General features: G+C 68.8%; 3 protein-coding genes across 5 annotated transcripts; 1 reads left to right on the forward strand and 2 right to left on the reverse strand.

Moving 5' to 3' along the window:
* Window positions 1-371: 371 nt before the first annotated feature.
* MBOAT7 (membrane bound acylglycerophosphatidylinositol O-acyltransferase MBOAT7) lies at window positions 372-8,980 on the reverse strand. The gene is given in 10 exon segments (XM_078850215.1): window positions 372-1,643; window positions 1,645-1,672; window positions 2,194-2,372; window positions 3,416-3,546; window positions 3,549-3,767; window positions 4,143-4,299; window positions 6,363-6,489; window positions 6,711-6,840; window positions 7,480-7,565; window positions 8,781-8,980. Coding segments are annotated over 9 exon segments (1,638 nt in total). The 5' UTR covers window positions 7,556-7,565; window positions 8,781-8,980; the 3' UTR covers window positions 372-1,052.
* TSEN34 (tRNA splicing endonuclease subunit 34) lies at window positions 7,427-11,972 on the forward strand. 3 transcript variants are annotated; one of them, XM_073322045.2, is made up of 5 exons: window positions 7,427-7,531; window positions 10,155-10,422; window positions 10,640-10,796; window positions 11,097-11,351; window positions 11,560-11,972. In XM_073322045.2, exons 1-5 carry the CDS (start codon window positions 7,503-7,505, stop codon window positions 11,745-11,747), a joined length of 897 nt encoding a protein of 298 aa, XP_073178146.1. In that variant the 5' UTR covers window positions 7,427-7,502; the 3' UTR covers window positions 11,748-11,972. The 3 variants fall into 3 exon arrangements, with proteins under 3 accessions (XP_073178146.1, XP_073178145.1, XP_073178147.1); XM_073322044.2 differs by lacking the exon at window positions 7,427-7,531 and adding an exon at window positions 9,141-9,256 and having other exon boundaries at window positions 10,114-10,422; XM_073322046.2 differs by lacking the exon at window positions 7,427-7,531 and adding an exon at window positions 9,141-9,256.
* A 733-nt stretch (window positions 11,973-12,705) lies between these two features.
* GRWD1 (glutamate rich WD repeat containing 1) lies at window positions 12,706-16,876 on the reverse strand. The gene is made up of 7 exons (XM_073322066.2): window positions 16,647-16,876; window positions 16,155-16,272; window positions 15,333-15,483; window positions 14,854-15,067; window positions 14,564-14,706; window positions 14,076-14,273; window positions 12,706-13,439 (listed from the first exon to the last, which is right to left on the reverse strand). The coding sequence occupies exons 1-7, from the start codon at window positions 16,837-16,839 to the stop codon at window positions 13,119-13,121; spliced, it is 1,338 nt and encodes a 445-aa protein (XP_073178167.2). The 5' UTR covers window positions 16,840-16,876; the 3' UTR covers window positions 12,706-13,118.
* Window positions 16,877-19,203: the final 2,327 nt, after the last annotated feature.

Consider the following 19,203-nt stretch of genomic DNA (forward strand, 5'->3'; position numbering starts at 1 on the left):
GGGTCAAGGGCAGCGGGGGAATGGGGGCTCCCAGGGGCTGGGGAATGGGGGTGAAGGGCGACGGGGGAATGGGGGCCCCCGGGGGCTGGGAAATGGGGGTCAAGGGCGGCGGGGGAATGGGGGCCCCCGGGGCTTGGGAAATGGGGGTCAAGGGGGCTGGGGAATGGGGCTTAATGGAGGGGGGTTCCTGGGGGGGGCGCGCGAGACACTCAGACCCGGGGTTGTTTTCAAGTCTTTATTTGCTGCAGCTGCCGCCCCCGCGGCATGGAAATACAACCCAGCGGGGGGGGGGGTGCGGTGGTAAAGGAGACCCCCCCCACCCTGAGCCCTCCTGTCACCCCGAGCCCTCCTGTCACCCCAGATTCCCCCCCTCATCTTCATCCCCTTCCACCCCCCCTCCCCCAGGGGTTAATAGCATAGGAAAGGGAAAGAGACCTCCGAGCGGGAGGGGGGCTTTCTACCAGCGACCCCCCGCCGCACCCCCAGCTAAGCACAGACCAGCTGCCTATGCTGCGGGACGTTCTCCCCCCAACCCCCCCAGCTGCTGGGGGGGAGGGGAGTTATGTGGCCCGTTCAAGGCTCTGCCTGAGAACGGTGCCAATTTGTTTCACACAAGATGGGGGCGGGGGGCTGCCTGGCTTAAAATTGGGGGGAACCATCTCCCCCCCCACTTGGAGGCTGGTCCCCAAGGCAGCGGTTCTCATACTTTTGTACGGGTGACCCCTTTCCCACAGCAGATCGCTGAGAGCGACCCCCCCCATCAATTAATAACAAATGTTGATATATTAAACACCATTATAAATGCTGGGAGGCCAAGCAGGGTTTGGTGTGGAGGGTGACAGCTCGCAACCCCCCCGCATGTAATAACCTCACGACCCCCTGAGGAGTCCCAACCCCCCCTTTGAGAACCCCCCTTTTAAAGCCACAGTGTAGCATCGGCTGGGGGGAGGGGGTAGAAACCACCCTCTTATTTGGGGATCTTGCGGGGCCGGGGGGGGAAGGGCTCCCACCCCCTCAGGAGTGCGGGGGGGGGGGCAGGCCTGCCAGACCCCTTACGGGAAGCCTGGTAGCAGCTCCGGCTCTCCCCCCGCCATGGAGGTCTGGAGCAGGTTCCCCCTCCCAGCCAGCCAGAAGGAGAGGTGGGGGCCTGCAAAGAGGGGACGATCGGGGGGGGGGGCACCCCCATTTGCCTCGGCCCTCCCCCCTCCATGGCCAGCACAGAGCCGCTGTGTGGGTCCTGTTCCCAGCCCCTGGGGGGAGGCGCCCCCCCTCGCCCTGGCTATTCCCCGCCCCCCAGCGGCCCCGCTCGGCGCGGCCCCTCGGCGGCGCGGGGGGCAGAGCGGGGCAGGGCGCGGCCCCAGCAGCAGCAGGCCCAGGGCCCCGAGGTGGACGCAGAAGTAGACGGCCCACCAGTAGCGCAGGGTGGGGCCCAGCTCCCGCAGAACGAAGCCCATGCACATGTAGTCGTAGGCCCGCATCTTGAGGAACCAGTGCAGCCAGGCGCCCCCCGAGCGGTCCGGCTCCGGCTCGGGCGCCGCCCTCCGGCGCCCCCGCAGCCCGGCCTCCAGCGCCCCCTCGGCCGCCAGGCACAGCGGGATGGTCAGGAAGCTGAGGTAGTAGCCGGGGTGCAGGCCGTGCCAATTAGGCCGAAATCAGCATGGTCCAGCCGCTCCTGGGGGGGTGGGAGGGGGGGCAGGGTTAGTGGGGGAGGGGGCCCCCCCCCCCATGTTTGCCTCCTTCCCCCCCTTCCTAGTCTTGAGCCACCCCCAGCCTCTTGTGAGTCCCCCTCCCCCACCCCGTTTGACGCCCCCAGAGATTTCACCTCTAATCCCTATGAGCCCCCCCCACATGACTCCCCCTGCCCTCCAGTATCCACGCCCCCTCCCCATGTGACACCCCCCACCCACGATTTCCCCTTCATGCCCCATATTGGGACCCTCAGCCTCCCCCCTGCCACAAGGCCCCCCCTTCACAGGACCCCCCAGATCTGAGCCCCCCCATCTGACCCCCCCCTTTCCCCGGGATCTCCAAGCCCCCCCCCCCCCCCCGTGAGCCACCTGATCAGCGAGCATCCCCACGAGACCCCCCACCCCAGATTTCCGAGTTCTCCCCATATGACCCCCCCCAGGATCTTCGAGGCCCCCCACACACACACACAATGGTCTCCCCCTCATGGCTCCCCGTGTCCCCCACCTCATGACGTAGGAGCGGAAGGGGGCGTTCTTGTAGATGTACTGGGCCAGCCACCACTGCACGGTCATGTTCCAGTACCGCATGCCGTCCCGCACCCGCACGCAGAAGTCGGTGCCGTACGGGTCGATGTTCTTGATGGTCTCGTAGTCGTACTCAGGGGGCGCCGCCCCTGGAGCCCCCTCCTCCGCTCTGGGGTGGGGGAGAGCAGTCAGTGAGAGGGAATGAGACCTCGCCCTGGGGCCGGATGGGAGCCGGCGCCCCCTACAGGGGAAAGGCCAGCCCCATTCCCCGCCCCCTGAGCCAGCCTGTCCCTGCCCTGGGGCCGGGGTGGGAGCCGGCGCCCCCTACAGGGGAAAGGCCAGCCCCATTCCCCGCCCCCCTGAGCCAGCCTGTCCCTGCCCTGGGGCCGGGTGGGAGCCAGCGCCCCCTACAGGGGAAAGGCCAGCCCCATTCCCTGCCCCCCTGAGCCAGCCTGTCCCTGCCCTGGGGCCGGGTGGGAGCCGGCGCCCCCTAGAGGGGAAAGGCCCTGCTCCCCATTCCCCGCTCCCCTGAGCCAGCCTGTCCCTGCCCTGGGGCCGGATGGAGCCGGCGCCCCCTAGAGGGGAAAGGCCCCGCTCCCCATTCCCTGCCCACCTGAGCCAGCCAGTCCCTTCCCTGGGGCCAGATGGGAGCCGGCGCACCCTAGAGGGGAAAGGCCCTGCTCCCCATTCCCCGCTCCCCTGAGCCAGCCAGACCCCGCCCTGGGGCCGGATGGGAGCCGGCGCCCCCTACAGGGGGAAAGGCCCCGGGCCCCATTCCCCGCCCCCCTGAGCCAGCCTGTCCCTGCCCTGGGGCTGGGTGGGAGCTGGCGCCCCCTAGAGGGGAAAGGCCCCGGGCCCCATTCCCCGCCCCCCTGAGCCAGCCTGTCCCTGCCCTGGGGCCGGGTGGGAGCCGGCGCCCCCTAGAGGGGAAAGGCCCTGCTCCCCATTCCCCGCTCCCCTGAGCCAGCCAGACCCCGCCCTGGGGCCGGATGGGAGCCGGCGCCCCCTACAGGGGAAAGGCCCCCGGGCCCCATTCCCCGCCCCCCTGAGCCAGCCTGTCCCTGCCCTGGGGCTGGGTGGGAGCTGGCGCCCCCTACAGGGGAAAGGCCCTGGGCCCCACTCCCAACCCCCTGAGCCAGCCTGTCCCTGCCCTGGGGCCAGGTGAGAGCTGGCGCCCCAGAGGGGCAGGCCCGCGGGCGCACCTGGGGCAGTGGGCGGTGGGGCCCCCCGCCGGGGCGGGAGCGGGCGGCCGTGGGGTAGGCCCCAAAGGCAGCCGCGATGCAGCCGCACTCCGCGCAGAGCCAGGCCACGTAGAAGCGCATGCGGAAGACGAGAAGATGGGCACCATGTAGAAGAGGCGGAAGGGCAGCGCCCGGGCGTCGAAGGCCTCGGTCCGCACGTAGTCCAGCGGGAAGAGCCGCGCGGCCCCCAGGAAGAGCAGCCCGTAGACCGGGACCAGCCGGGCCCGCGCCAGCAGGGGGCGCCAGCTGGGGATGGCCTGGGAGTCCGGCTGCTGCAGCCAGTCCAGGTAGGTCCTGTAGCGGTAGAAGGGGCCTGGCGGGGGATGGAGGGTGGCAGGAAAGGGGGGGGAGGTGTGTGTGTGTGGGGGGGGGGAGTATGGTGGAGGAGGGGCAGATGAGGAAGGAGGCCAGGATGGGGAAAAGGGGGGGAAATGCAGTTAAAGGTAACAGTGGGAAAGACTCCGGCTGGACCCCGTCCCCCCACAGAGCAGGGGAGCGAACCCAGGAGTCCTGGCTCCCAGCCCCCCCCACCCCACCTCTAACCACTAGCCCCACTCCCTTCCCAGAGCCAGGGAGCGAACCCAGGAGTCCTGGTTCCCTGCAGCCCCCCCCCCCCCCCAACCACTAGCCCCCGCTCCCCTCCCAGAGCCGGGGAGAGGACCCAGGTGTCCGGCCGCCCGCCGCGTACCTGTCATGAGCCCCACGTAGCAGTAACCGTAGCAGAGGGTCGGGCCCAGCCCCGGCACGCTGGGGATCAGCCCAAGGGCGGGGACCTTGGTGAACGAGGTCACGTCCTGCTTCTTGGCCTGGCCGATCTCCTGCACCTCATTGGCCAGGCTCACCATCTAGGGCAGGGGGCGCGACCCACAGGGTGAGCGCCCCCTAGGGGACCACTGCTGCGGCACCGCGCCCCCCCGGGCCTCACCACCACACCACAGGGCTCCCCCCGCGCCCCGCGACACAGCGCCCCCCCGGGCCTCACCACCACACCACGGGGCCCCCCCATGCCCCGCGACACAGCGCCCCCCAGTGCCTCCCCACCACACCACAGGGCCCCCCCCGCGCCCCATGACACAGCGCCCCCCGGGCCTCACCACCACACCACAGGGCTCCCCCCGCGCCCCGCGACACAGCGCCCCCCCGGGCCTCACCACCACACCACGGGGCCCCCCCACGCCCCGCGACACAGCGCCCCCCCGGGCCTCACCACCACACCACGGGGCCCCCCCACGCCCCGCGACACAGCGCCCCCCCAGTGCCTCCCCACCACACCACAGGGCTCCCCCACGCCCCGCGACACAGGGCCCCCCAGTGCCTCCCCACCACACCACGGGGCTCCCCCACGCCCTGCGACACAGGGCCCCCCAGTGCCTCCCCACCACGGGGCCCCCCCCGCGCCCCACAACATAGGGCCCCCCAGTGCCTCCCCACCACACCACGGGGCTCCCCCACGCCCCACGACACAGGGCCCCCCAGTGCCTCCCCACCACACCACGGGGCTCCCCCACGCCCCGCGACACAGGGCCCCCCAGTGCCTCCCCACCACGGGGCCCCCCCCGCGCCCCACGACACAGGGCCCCCCAGTGCCTCCCCACCACACCACGGGGCTCCCCCGCGCCCCACGACACAGGGCCCCCCAGTGCCTCCCCACCACACCACGGGGCTCCCCCGCGCCCCGCGACACAGGGCCCCCCAGTGCCTCCCCACCACACCACGGGGCTCCCCCGCGCCCCGCGACACAGGGCCCCCCAGTGCCTCCCCACCACACCACGGGGCCCCCCCCACGCCCCGCGACACAGGGCCCCCCAGTGCCTCACCACCACACCACGGGGCCCCCCCACGCCCCGCGACACAGCGCCCCCCAGTGCCTCACCACCACACCACGGGGCTCCCCCACGCCCCGTGACACAGGGCCCCCCTGTGCCTCCCCACCACACCAGGGGCCCCCCCCCGCGCCCCACGACACAGGGCCCCCCAGTGCCACCACACCACGGGGCCCCCCCCACGCCCCACGACACAGCGCCCCCCCGGGCCTCCCCACCACACCACGGGGCCCCCCCCACGCCCCACGACACAGCGCCCCCCCGGGCCTCCCCACCACACCACGGGGCCCCCCCACGCCCCGCGACACAGGGCCCCCCAGTGCCTCCCCACCACACCACGGGGCCCCCCCACGCCCCGCAACACAGCGCCCCCCAGTGCCTCACCACCACACCACGGGGCCCCCCCCGCGCCCCACAACACAGCACCCCCCAGTGCCTCACCACCACACCACGGGGCCCCCCCCGCGCCCCACGACACAGCGCCCCCCAGTGCCTCCCCACCACACCACGGGGCCCCCCCCACGCCCCGCGACACAGCGCCCCCCCGGGCCTCCCCACCACACCACGGGGCCCCCCCGCGCCCCACGACACAGGGCCCCCCAGTGCCTCACCACACCATGGGGCCCCCCCCCGCGCCCCACGACACAGCGCCCCCCAGTGCCTCCCCACCACACCACAGCGCCCCCCCCGCGACACAGCGCCCCCCAGTGCCTCACCACCACACCACGGGGCCCCCCCCACACCCCACGACACAGCACCCCCCAGTGCCTCACCACCACACCACGGGCCCCCCCCCCCACGCCCCGCGACACAGCACCCCCCAGTGCCTCACCACCACACCACGGGGCCCCCCCCCCACGCCCCACGACACAGGGCCCCCCCGGGCCTCACCACCACACCACAGGGCCCCCCCACGCCCCGCGACACAGCACAGCGCCCCCTACGGGACCACTGCCACGGCACCACGCCCCCCCCCGACCCCCGCCACCATGGCGCAGCGCCCCCTAGCGCCCCAGAGGGGCCAACAGTGACCGGGAGGCCAGAGCGCCCCCTGCTGAGCCTCCCTGCCCCGCCCCCTGCAGCACCTTGAGGGTCAGCAGCAGCTGCACGGCGTTGGTGAAGGGGGTGGGGGCCGGCAGCCCGACGAAAGTCACCATCCGGAAGAAGAGTAGATAGGAGAAGGTCCAGCCCAGGGTCAGGTAGTGACAGGACCTGGGGCAGAGGGCGGGTTCATTGGCCACACTCCCAGAATCCCCTGCTCCCGTCACCCCCCCATCCCCTCCCAGCTCCCAGAATCCCCTGCTTAGCTCCAGGCCCCCCCATCTCGCCACAGCTCCCAAAATCGCCCCCCACACACACACACTCTACCCAGTAGACCCCACTCCTCTCCCAGAGCCGGGGATAGAACCCAGGTGTCCTGGCTCCTTCCATACCGGGGGGAGAGGCTGAGGATGACCCATGTGCCCAGGATGGTGACCAGGGAGTGCAAGGTGTGGATGTTGCAGGTGATCAGCGTCAGGAGCAGCCCCACGGCTGCCCCCCCAAACTGCTTCACTCGGTGTCCTGGCGGGGGGAGGGGAGGAAAGAGACACAGATCAGATCCCAGCTCCCTTGCCACCGAGATCCCCCGGCAGCAAAGTCAGCTGGGACTTAGGGCGACCCTGGGCGGGGAATGGGGCACAGGGCCTCTCCTCTCTAGGGGGCGCTGGCTCCCACCCAGCCCTGGGGAGGGGGGTTGGTTGGCTCATGGGGCAGGGAATGGGGCACAAGGGAGTTCAGGAGGTGGGGATCCTGTACCCCCAAACACGCATCCCCTATCGATGGGACCCCAGAGTCCAGCAGCTTCTACTACAAGACTGGCAGGGGGAAGCTAGTGCCAGGGTTCCCTGCCCACACACACCAGCCCCCCTAAAATACCTCCAAACCCATTCTAACTCGAGACACAACCCAACCCCCCACCCCACCCCCAAGAGCTCAACCGGAGTGGAGAGAGGAAATCTTGCAAGAGGAAGCTGATGTGAGGAAACCGCAGATGCGGCTGGGTGGGGCATACCGGAGGGAATGTGGGGAAGGGCCCTTGTTGGAGGGAAAGGGGGGGGGGTCTCTTTGGTGGGATTTTTTCTAGCCCCAATCCCTGTCCCCCCCAGCCATGGCACGAAGGGGAGGGGCCAGAGTTCCCCCCCCCCAGCTGGAGTCACTCACCCCCTCTCTTGAAGACAAAGCCGATGGGGATAGAGAAAAGCAGCACGGTCAGGTAGGTCCACTCCTCCGGGGTCATCCCAGTTCTGCTGCAGGAGGAAAAACAGCGTCGGGCAGTTCCACAGGCCACCCACCCCACCGGAGCGGGGAGCAGCAGCTGCAGGGGGGGCTGACAGCTCAGCTCCTCTGTAGGTGGTAGGGGAAGAGCAGGGAGGGGAGATCCGGCCCCAGGGCAGGGACTGGCTGGCTCAGGGGGGCAGGGAATGGGGCACGGGCCTCTCCCCTGTCCATTGCTCTCATTCCATGGCCTGGGGGTGTATCGAGTTTGCCAGGTCTCGATCCCGCTCCCAGGAGCCCCCATCGCCCAGCCCATCCAGGTGCCCCCTGGCCCCCCTGCAGCTGAGTGGCCATGGGCTGGACGAGCCACAGAGACCCAGCCTTGGGGGTGGGCGCTAAGGCAGTATAGTCGGGGGCTGCGTGGGGGGGGAGGGGGGGCTCAGTGCGTATGTGAGGTAGAATGGGGAGCTGTGGGGGAGGGAAGTTGCAGGGTGTCCTCTGCCGGGCCAGTATCTCTGCCCTAGTTCATCCACCAGGGACGATCAAGCTGCCTTGTTGCCCCCAGTGGCCACTGCCCAGCCCCCCACCCCCCCCAAAACTCCCCCCCACACCCGGCAGCACAAACCCCTCAGCAAGTGGGGTCTAGTGGTTAGACTGGGGGGGGGGTGAGGGCTGGGCTCCTGAGATCTATCCCACATGGGCTCCCTGCTCCTTCCACCTCCAGCTAAACCCTGGGCCGCAAGCTGCCTTAATCCCTTCCAGTCTCTAATCCACGCAGTTCACCCCCCACATTAGCCATTGCTGGTGCTGGGGAGAGAGGGGTACATGCCCCACGCAGTTTAATCTCACCCATTAATCCTCTCCATTAGGGGAACTCCTAGGGTCCCTAGTCCCAGACCAGGTCCTCATTGTGCCAGGCGCTGTACATTATTTATTAGGTGGATTACGGTAGCTCGCAGCCCCGCACCCATTGCGCCAGGGGCTGTACGTTATTTATTAGGTGTATTACAGTAGCTCCTTGCCCCACCCCCTTGTGCCAGGCGCTGTACAAACACAGGACAAACACCCAGCTCCCCCCCGCTGCAGCTCACCCCCAGATTAGCAGTCCGGCTAGGGGGGACAGGCGGGGGGCTGAGAAGCAGTGGGAACCCCACATCAGGTGGGGATGGAAAACACCCTGGAACTTCTCCCCCCTCCCCACAATTCAAGTGCAGCCCCACACGCCTCAAGTTCACAGCGTTACTCACCAGCACCCGACACCAACTTCTTCCGATGGGGTCAGTACAGAATTCGCACCCGGGGGTGCCTTTGCACGGATTCACACCCCTGGGGGCTCCTTTGCACAGAGTCACACCCAGGGGGGCTCCTGTGCACGGATTCACACCCCTGCGGGACCCGGTGCACGGATTCACACCCCTGCGAGCGATTCCCTCCCCCACCCACCCACCCACCCAGCCCCTCACTTTGCAGCCGCGCTGCCTGCCCGTCCGCCCGCCCCCTGCTCACTTCCTCCACGCCCTGCACCCATTGGGCCCTGCAATTTTCAACCCCCCCCCACCAACTCTCCGCCCCTCCTCGGGTATTGGCCAATGGGGCCGTCGCTCAGCTGCAAGAACCCCGCCCCCCCCGCCTTGCAGCAGCAGGGAGAGGGACCGGCCAGTTTGCTTTGCAAACAGCCCCAGGCCCACCCCAGAGCTGGGTGCAGGGGAGCCCAGGGGTGAAGGTGAGTGAACTACGGAAGGGGGGTGTGGAGGGGGGGGTCGCCCTTGGAGAAGAGAGTACCCACAATCCCCTGGGGGAAAGAAGCAGCGTTTGGTATAGGTGCGTGTGGCTCTTTAAGAATTTCCCAGAATTCCTTTTGGGGGGGGGTGGCCCTTTAAGAAAGGGTTACCCGGAATACCTTGCGGGGAAGGGGCAGCGGTTTTTTATTTTTAGTGTGTGGCCCTTTAACAAACTGTTCCCAGAATCCTTTCTGTGTGTGGGTGGGGGGTGTCAATGGAGGGATTTTAAGAATGGGACTCCCAGAATGCCTTGGGGCAGGGGGCGGGGCTTGGTGTGGGTGGGTGTGGCCATTTAAAGGGGTCACCACCATGTGGCCAGAACCAGGCGACCTGAAAAGGGCTTTCCCAGCATCCTCTGGGGCATCAGCAGGGCTTGGCCACCCTAGCCCCAGGGCATGATGGGATTGAAGTGCGCCCCCTCCATCCCAACTTGGGACCCCTAGCCCCAGGGCATGATGGGATTGAAGTGCGCCCCCTCCATCCCAACTTGGACCCCTAGCCCCAGGGCATGATGGGATTGAAGTGCACCCCCTCCATCCCAACTTGGGACCCCTAGCCCCAGGGCATGATGGGATTGAAGTGCGCCCCCTCCATCCCAACTTGGACCCCTAGCCCCAGGGCATGATGGGATTGCCCCCCACCCACGCTGGGGGCCTGGCCCTGGCAGTGGGGCATGCTGGGATTGTGGCACCCCCTGCCCCAGAGCATGCTGGGATTGTTGTGCCCTGCCTCAGAAGTGGCTGCATCTCCACGCTGGGCGAGGTGTCCCCATGTAACCAGCCCCCGTGCCCTGCCCCAGAGGGGCTACACCCCCCACCCTTGCCGCTCCCCTCTCTGCAGCTGGCGTGGCGCCATGATCCGGATCCACGTGCTGGAGGGGGCGGCTCTCGTGTGGAGCGTGGAGGACGCCCGGGAGATCCGTGAGCGGTTCCGGCTGGTGGGGACCCTGGTGGGGGCGCTGGCCCGCAAGCCCCGGCAGAACGCCCGCCTGGGCCTCCCCCTGCAGCTGCTCCCCGAGGAGGCCCGGCTGCTTGCCGAGCTGGGCGCAGCCGTCCTGGTGAGGGGCAGCGAGATCCAGCCCCCGGCGGAGGGGGAGGAACCGACCCAGGTGAGGGACCTGGGGCCTTGCTCCTCCAGGGGGTGCTGATCCAGCCCCAGGGCAGGGACTGGCTGGCTCAGGGGGGCAGGGAATGGGGCACCAGCTCGGGCACAGGGCAAGGTGCAGCGGCAGGGGGGCGGAGCATGTTTGGGGGCGGGGATGCTGTGGGGAGATGGCTGTGCCGCGCACCCCATCCCGGAGCTAACCCCCTCTCCCCCGAACCCAGGCGTCCGAGGTGGAGGCCTACCAGCGGGAGCTGGAGGAGAGCTACCAGGAGCAGCAGCGCCTGGCTGGGGCAGAGAGGGGGGCCCTGCTGGCCCGGCTGGCCGAGCGCATCGCCCAGGGCCGAGCCCGTCGCAGAGAGCAGCGCGGGGAGACGCCAGGTGGGGCTGGGGCTCGGAGGGGAGACCTGCTGCGGAAACCCAGGGACTGCAGAGAAAGGGGGGCTCTCCTCTGTTTGTCAGTGCTGGGCCCAGGGGGCCCGTGCTGGGGCTCAGTTGGGGGGACTCATTTGTGGATCAGTGCCAGGCCCCCATATACCCGGCCCCTGCGCCCCACCCCAGAGGGACCGCATCTCAGTGGTGGGTGAGGGGTCCCTGTATAACCAGCCCCTGTATCCCACCCCAGATGCAGCTGCACCCCGGCCCCGGCTTCTCCTAGCCTGTTGCTCTCTTTGCTCTCAGACACTGCGGAGGATTCGGGGCTCCTGGATTCGCCCTTCGTCCTGCCCCGTGGCTCCATGATGGTCCAGCTGCCCACGGCCCGGCGGCACCCGGGGCGGGTCGAGCGGGTGGACTGGACCTCCCCCTCCCCGGACTGGCCTCACGCCGGCTGCCCGGCCCACGAGGCCCGGTACCGCGTCTTCCGCGAGCTGTGGGGCAGGGGCTACTATCTGTCCGGAGGGAGCAAGTTTGGGGGAGACTTCCTTGTGTACCCAGGTAGGTGTGTGGGGGGCTGGGCCACAGCCTGGGGGAAATGGGGCAGGGGATGCTGGCCAGCCCTGGGGAGGGGCGCATGGAGGTGGGTGGGGACATTGTTGGTCCCAGAAGTGGGGGAGGGGATGGGTTTGGGGGGGGGTGCTCGGGGGAGGGAATGGGGCAGGGGGCATCTGGCCTGACTCCTTCCCCTTCGGCCTCTCCCCTGCAGGCGACCCCCTGCGGTTCCATGCCCACTACATCGCGCTGTGCTGCCCCCAGGGGGCCCCCCTCCCGCTCCGCACCCTGGTGGCAGCCGCCCGCCTGGGCACCGGCGTCAAGAAGACCCTGCTGCTCTGCTCGCCGGGCCCGAGTGGCACCCTTGCCTTCACCTCTCTGCAGTGGAGCAGGCTGCAGTGACCCCCCCGTGGGACAGCCAGGAACTGGACGGGTGGGGGGGGCACAATCTGCTCCCAACCAGGCACTGAGCACCCCTCCCCCGGAACAAAGCCAGCCGGGGCAGGAGGGGACGCTGCTGGGGGGGGCTGCCGGCTCGGGACTGAGCAGTGAACAAGGGATGTTAATAAAGACGAGGCAGCAGCAGAACTGGAAGGGTGGGGGAGCCTAGTGCCGGGCTAGCAGGGGGCTGGGGGTCGGGAGTGAGGGGCACCAGCAGGGCTGGGGGGGAGCCTAGTGCGGGCTAGCAGTCGGGAGTGAGGGGCACCGGCAGGGCTGGGGGGGAGCCTAGTGCGGGCTAGCAGGGGGCTGGGGGTCGGGAGTGAGAGACACCGGCAGGGCTGGGGGGGGCAGGGCAGCAATAAGGAGGGGCTGTGGAGCGGGGGAGGCCTCAGGCAGAGCTGGGTCCCCCCCAGATTGACCAGACCCCCCAGTAGGTTATAAACTTTTTTTCTTTAATTAAAACTGAACTTGCCAGAAAATAGGTATTATGTACTAACCTGCCCCCCCAGGCAGGGCCCATGGGGGGGGGGGGGGGAAAGAGACAGTGGATCCCTCCCCCAATCTGGGGTTAAAGTGGGAGGGACCTGACTGTGACACTCTCATGCCCCCCTCTGTATTTTGGGGTCTGTCTCCTATCCCTCTACCCCAGGGATTTGTGCACCCCCTGGAAGCGAGCTCCCCCCCCATCACTGTATGGTGGCAGCACCCAAAAATATAGTTGGAGTGAACCAACTCTTCCCCCTCCACCTATGCAAAATTGGTAGCCTCTGGAGTAATCACAATAAAATGGAGATGATGACCCCCCCCATCCCAAGTAGTAGCAACCAAATTCAGACCAAGCCATGTACAATGGAGGGGGAAATTAGCTTGAAATCAGCCCCTCCCATTTCCACATTAGATGGTAGCTCCCAAAAACAAGCTGCAGAACAGTGCATTTTCTAGAGGGGTGTTCCCCCCCATGTAGAATGGAAAGGTCCAGGTCCAGCCACCACCAACCCCCAAATTCTGACCAATGGTAGCAGTTGGCATACTCTATCTGCAAGGAGGTGTATAACACTGTCGTCGTCCCCCCCCATTTCATGCAATGGTAGCAGCCACTAACTGGAACAGTCCAACTGCATGGAGCAAGGAGGGGGAAAGCTTGTGTTGAGGCTTCTTGTCTGGGGAATCCCCCCTTGTTGCCAGTGCAATGGTAGCAGCCGATATATGGAACAGACCAAGTCCTCCAACCCCCAAGCTTTCTCCCCATTCTGTGCAATGGGAGCACCCCACTTGGAATGGTCCATCTGCAAGGGGGAGGCTCCAGGCTCTCGCCCCCCCGCCTGCACCCCGTCAGACGCTGATGGTGCGGAAGACGGTGAAGCCGGACAGGGCGGTGGTGATCAGGACCCCCGGGCACTGGGGCTGCCAGTGCAGCTCCTTGATGTCGGTCTCTCCCTGGTGCACGAAGAGCAGCTGGGGGGGGATGGAGGCCAGGGCCGGGTCATCCTCGCTCTCCCCCTCCCCCTCCTGGTCCCGCTCCACCGCCAGGTCCCACTGGGTCACCTGGTTGTCCGCACCGGCGGCCGCGAACACCCCCCCGTCCGCGGGGTGCCACTCCACCGAGGTGATGGGCGCTGTGTGCTGCTTGAAGGTCGCCACGCTCGTGCCCGTCTGTGGGGGGAGAGGGCAGCGGTGAGGGGGGCTGCGGGTCGGGAGTGAGGGGCACTGGCAGAGCCTGGGGGGAAGCCCAGGGCTGGGCTAGCAGGGGGCTGCGGGTCGGGAGTGAGGGGCAACGGCAGAGCCTGGGGGGGAGCCCAGGGCTGGGCTAGCAGGGGGCTGCGGGTCGGGAGTGAGGGGCACCAGCAGAGCCTGGGGGGAAGCCAAGGGCTGGGCTAGCAGCGGGTCGGGAGTGAGGGGCACTGTCAGAGCCGGGGCGGGAGCCCAGGGCTGGGCTAGCAGCGGGTTGCGGGTCGGGAGTGAGGGGCACCGGCACAGCCTGGGGATGGGGGAGCCCAGGGCTGGGCTAGCAGGGGGCTGCGGGTTGGGAGTGAGGGGCACCGGCAGAGCCTGGGGGGGAGCCCAGGGCTGGGCTAGCAGCGGGCCGGGAGTGAGGGGCACCGGCACAGCCGGGGCGGGAGCCCATGGCTGGGCTAGCAGGGGGCTGCGGGTCGGGAGTGAGGGGCACCGGCAGAGCCTGGGGGGGAGCCCAGGGCTGGGCTAGCAGCGGGCTGCGGGTCGGGAGTGAGGGGCACCAGCAGAGCTGAGGGGAGCCCCCGAGAGACCTGGGGGAGCCCGGGGGGCACCGACCTGGAAGAGGCGCAGGTCCCAGACGCGCAGGGCCCCGTCGTCCCCCCCGCTGAGGAGGAAGGGCTCGTGGCGGTTCCAGCTGATGACGTTGATGTCGCTGGCATGGGCCCGGCTGGCCGTCAGCATGCAGGCCCGGCCCGGCGCCGCCCGCACGTCCCACACCCGGATGGACCCGTCCGCCGAGCACGAGGCGAACACCTGGGCGAGAGGGGGTCAGGGCAGCGTGGCCACCTGCCAGGGGCCCATCTACCCCGGTGTCCCCACCGCCCTGCCCCTCCAGATCAGCCCATGGGCCCATCTACCCTAGTACCGTGCCCTGCCCCCAGGATCAGCCCCATGGGGCCGTCTACCCTGGTGTCCCCCCCGCCCCGCCCCCAGGATCAGCCCCACAGGCCCATCTACCCCAGTGCCCCGCCCCGCCCCCAGGATCAGCCCCACGGGCCCATCTACCCCAGTGCCCTGTTTCTCCTGGCAGGACTGCCACTCACTGTGGCTTCTGTCGGCGACCACTGCAGGTCCTCCACGGAGGCGGTGTGGGCGGTGAAGGGGCGCTGGTCCACGTGCCACGTCCCGTCCGCCTTGGGGCTCCACAGGTGAATGTTCTTGTTTGAGTCACCAGTCACGAGACGCCCTGCGGGTGGGGGCAGAGCTGGGGTCACAGGGAGCTCCCACAGCTAGCGCCCCTCACTCCCAACCCATAGCCCCGTCACCCCCAGCTCTGCCGGTGCCCCTCACTCCCGACCCGCAGCCCCCTGCCACCCGGCGACCCTCGGCTCACCGGGCACCATGGGGGACCAGTCCATGGCAAAGCCCTCGGTCATGTGTCCGGCAAAGGAGAAGAGGGGTTTGATTTTGGCCTGCTCCTCCCGCAGAAAGGTGGCCATGGCCTGAGGGTCTGAGATGGCCACCAGGGGGCGCTGTAGGTCGTAAATCTCCACCTGCCCCTTCTCCGACCAGACGGCAGCCACCTGCATCCCGCCCAGCTGGGTGACCTGCCAGGAAGGAAAGGGTTAACCCCAGCATGGGGGAAGGGGGCACTGTGCTGTTGGGGCGGGGGAAGGGTGCTGTGCTGAGGGGACGCTAGGCAGGAGGGGGAGGCTCGCTTGGGGGCGCGGGCCCCAATGCCCCCTGTGCTGCTGGGAGCAGGGGATGCTGCACTGGGGGCGGGGGGGAGCTCGGCGGGGGGCGCTGCGCTGGTGGGGACTCTGCTCAGGGGGGTACGGTGCTGGGGGGGGCTCGGCGCTGGGGGGGCCGTACCCGAACGCGGTTGATGCCCCCGTAGTGGGGGATCATGGCCAGCTCCAGCTGCGGCTTCTTCTCCTCCTCCTCGTCGTCCTCCTCGTCGCTGTTGCTGCTCTCGGCACCCGCCCCCGTGCGGTGCAGATTGTGCATCTTCATCACCAGCAACCTGGCGGAGAGAGGGACCCCCTGAGCCCTGCCCCCAGCCAGGGGCCCCACCAGCCCCTGCGCCCCGCGGAATGGGGCCCAGGGCCTCTCCCCTCTAGGGGGCGCTGGCCTGAACCCTGTCACCGGCTCAGCATGGAGGTCAAGGGCCACAGGGAGCCAGCCCCCCCTCTGTGGGTCAGGCAGGGGGTTTCTGGGGGACACCAGGGGTGGCCGCGGGTGACCGCCCAGGGCTCTGTGCTCAGGGGGGTGCCAGCGCCCGGGCAGGGGAAGAGGCGCGCGCTCCCCGCTCGCGGGCGGGTCGGGCCGGCTCCCAGCCTGGGGTGGGGCTGAAGTTGGGGGGTGTTTGTTGCAAGTTGCGGCTGGGGCGCCCTGCGGGGCGGGCTGGGGCCAGGCCTGGCCGTGCCCCTGGGGACGGAGCTACTTCCGCTCGGGGTCTCCTGCCCTCACCCCGGGCAGCCGCTCACCCCCCCGCAGTGCCCGGGCAGACGGGGCGCGCCCGGGCGAGCAGCGAGCGCTCCTGGGGGTGCCCCGCAGTGCCCGACCTGGGGCAGCACTGAGAAACGGGGCTCCCTGGGCAGGGATCTTGGAGAGCACACGGGGGTCTCTCCCTCTCTGGGGAGAAGCAGGGTGGGGGGCTGGGTCTCTGCCCCACGGCCGCCCCCCGGGGCTGACCTGTTGGCCTGGGCGCTCTCGGCCTGGGTGCCGGCACAGAGCTGCAGGCTGAGCGGGAAGCAGCCAAGCTCCGGGCCCAGCGGGTCGGGCACCACGTCGAAACTCAGACAGGGGGCACCTGTGGGGAGAAAAGGGGTGAGCCCCACTGCTGGGCATGTGCCCCGCACCCCTGGCCTGTCACCCCCTGCGCCCGTCCAGTGCCCCCCTGACTGCCCCATACCCTCCTGGCCCATGGCCTGTCCTCAACCCATGCCCTCCTGTCTGCCCCACAGTGCAGCCCCACGTCTCTGTGCCCGCCCCACCCCCTGCCCGCCCCATGTCTCTGTGCCCACCCCACCCCCTGCCCGCCCCACAGTGCAGCCCCACGTCTCTGTGCCCGCCCCACGTCTCTGTGCCCACCCCACCCCCTGCCCGCCCCACACTGCAGCCCCACGTCTCTGTGCCCGCCCCACACTGCAGCCCCACGTCTCTGTGCCCCCCGCCGGCGCTGACCCGTGCCCGCCCGGTGGTACAGCACATAGGCCTCCTCGTCCATCACCAGCTCCTCGCCCGGTCCCGGCGGGGGGCCCCGGCCCGGCAAATAGACCCGCCGCGGGGGAGCCCCCTGCCCCTCCCCCTCCTCTTCGTCCCCGCTGCTGCTGCTGCTCGCCCCGTCCCCGGCCCAGCGCCACGCCGCCTCCGCCATCTTGGGACAGGGCAGCGCACCCTGCGCGGCGGCCTCACGCACTTCCGCCCTCAGGCTGCGAGACGCCATCTTGGGGGAGGAGAAGCCGCGAAGCCGCGGCCATATTGGAAAAGGGCAACGGCCACCATCTTGGAACGACGCTGGGCACCGCCCTCTTGGAAACGGGCCTGAGTGATCCCAGCGCCGCCATTTTGACAAAGGGACAGGAGGAGCCGGCCGCCATCTTAGAAAGGGCGCAGCGGGGGCCGCCATGTTGGCAAAGGGCAACAGCGGCGCCATATTGACTGAGGGTAAATCTCGTCCGAGCCGCGGCCAGCGCCATTTTCAGAAAGGGAAAATCCCCAGCACCGCCCGGACGCCATCTTAACTGAGGGCACATGAAGTCCCCCGCCCCCATCCTGGCCCCACGGGCGCCATATTGAATAAGGGCATCTGGGTGACCCCCCTCACACACACATATCCCATAATCACCATGGCGACCTAAATCTCCCTCACACCCTTACACCTCACTGAACTGTCACATGGGGTAAAAGGCCGTCACCTTGGCAACACGGGCGCCATCACTGGGGACATTCCTAATATGACATCACCACATCCGCTTGTGACATCATTGCTCCAGGTCATGGCACAGCTGCCTGGGAGTCAATGATGACGTCATCATTCCCCGCGGCCATGGAAACCAACATGGGGTCATCATGGCACCAGCGACATCACAAGAGACTGCCTCACAACCTGGTGCAATGATGTCACGGGGAAGTGATGACATCATCAGAAGCAGTGATGTCACCGGGAACATGATGTAGCCACAAAAGTTGGTAAACGGGGGAGACGTTCCAAAGTATCGCCCAGGCCCCTCCCTGAACCCCCCGTCCTGCAGCCCAGCACCCCCCAGCACCACCCTGGGGCATTGGGCCCAGCCCTGACTGCCAGGGAGAACGTCCCGTGCTGAGACCCCATCCCACACACTGCAGATCAGCGCCCCCACTGAGCCTCCTGCAGCCCAGCGCCCCCCACTGAGCCCCCTGCCCCACCCTCTGCAGCCCAGCGCCCCATGCTAAGCACCCGCCGCACCCCCTGCAGCCCAGTGCCCCCCACTGAGCCCCCTGCCCCACCCCCTGCAGCCCAGTGCCCCATACTAAGCACCCGCCGCACCCCCTGCAGCCCAGTGCCCCCCACTGAGCCCCCACCCTGCTCCCTGCAGCCCAGCACCCCCTGCTGAGCCTCCTGACCTGCTTCCCACAGCACAGGGCCCCTTGCTGAGCCCCCCGCCCCACAGCCCAGTGCCCCGCACTGAGCCCCCACCCTTCAGCCCAGCACCCCCTGCTGAGCCCCCTGCCCTGCTCCCTGCAGCACAGTGCCCCTTGCTGAAACCCCGCCCCACAGCCCAGCACCCCCTGCTGAGCCCCCTGTCCTGCACCCTGCAGCCCAGCACCCCCTGCTGAGCCCCCGCCCCACTTCCTGCAGCCCAGCGCCCCCCACTGAGCCCCCACCCTGCTCTCTGCAGCCCAGCGCCCCCTCCTGAGTCCCCTGCCCCACTCCCTTCAGCATGGCGCCCCATCGCTCTGCTCTGGGGCATTGGGGCCAGCACTGACTGCCAGGGCAGTGACCACCACCTGTGGACCCCCCTCCAGTGCCCCCCCAACCAGTCTCCCCCACCCAGAGCTGGCCCAGCGGCCCCCAGCTCAGTGCTAAGTGCCATGAGTGATGGCACTGGCTGCAGCGGCCACGACCCTCCTGCTCCAATGAGCACAGCAAATTTCACAGCTAAGCGGCCCCAGCTGGAGGCCTTCAGGCCGCACTCATTGGGGATTTATGATCCCAGCGAGGACGATAGGACAGAGGAAAACTGGCCTAGTCGGGCTCGAAGGGCCCTGGCAGATTGAGATGAGGGGAGCTAAGGCTGGGCTGGCAGTGGCTGCGGGCTGGGAGTGAGGGGCACCAGTGGAGCTGGGGGGAGCCCAGGGCTGGGCTCGGAGGGGGCTGCGGGTCAGGAGTGAGGGGCACCAGCAGAGCTGGGGGGAGCCCAGGGCTGGGCTTGGAGGGGGCTGCGGGTCGGGAGTGAGGGGCACCGGCAGAGCTGGGGGGAGCCCAGGGCTGGGCTTGGAGTGGGCTGCGGGTCGGGAGTGAGGGGCACCGGCAGAGGGTGGGGTGGGGAGCCTAGGGAGCTGTGGGTCGGGATAGAATCGCCATCACAAGAGACACTGCATTGCAGCGAGCGCCCACCAGGGGCCGCTGTGAGTTCACACCCACTGCACGTGGGGCTGAGCCCTGGGCAGCTCAGTGCACTGAGGGCGAAGGGGCCCCAGGGGTGAAGCCAGCAGCGGGGGTGGGGGGGGTTAACTGGTCTCTGGACATCCCCCAGGC

Source organism: Lepidochelys kempii, chromosome 23 (genome assembly GCF_965140285.1).
Source record: "Lepidochelys kempii isolate rLepKem1 chromosome 23, rLepKem1.hap1, whole genome shotgun sequence".
In the NCBI taxonomy this organism is placed as follows: domain Eukaryota; kingdom Metazoa; phylum Chordata; order Testudines; family Cheloniidae; genus Lepidochelys; species Lepidochelys kempii.

Excerpts from the sequence above, each read along its gene's own strand:
- TSEN34 (XM_073322045.2), top strand. The coding sequence starts at position 7,503 with ATGGGGATAGAGAAAAGCAGCACGGTCAG. Across the intron at positions 7,532-10,154 it reads GAGAAAAGCAGCACGGTCAG|CTGGCGTGGCGCCATGATCC; the intron begins GTAGGTCCACTC and ends CCCTCTCTGCAG. Across the intron at positions 10,423-10,639 it reads AGGGGGAGGAACCGACCCAG|GCGTCCGAGGTGGAGGCCTA; the intron begins GTGAGGGACCTG and ends CCCCGAACCCAG.
- GRWD1 (XM_073322066.2), bottom strand. The coding sequence starts at position 16,839 with ATGGCGGAGGCGGCGTGGCGCTGGGCCGGGGACGGGGCGAGCAGCAGC. Across the intron at positions 15,484-16,154 it reads GAGAGCGCCCAGGCCAACAG|GTTGCTGGTGATGAAGATGC; the intron begins GTCAGCCCCGGG and ends TCTCTCCGCCAG. Across the intron at positions 13,440-14,075 it reads GGGACCTGCGCCTCTTCCAG|ACGGGCACGAGCGTGGCGAC; the intron begins GTCGGTGCCCCC and ends CTCCCCCCACAG.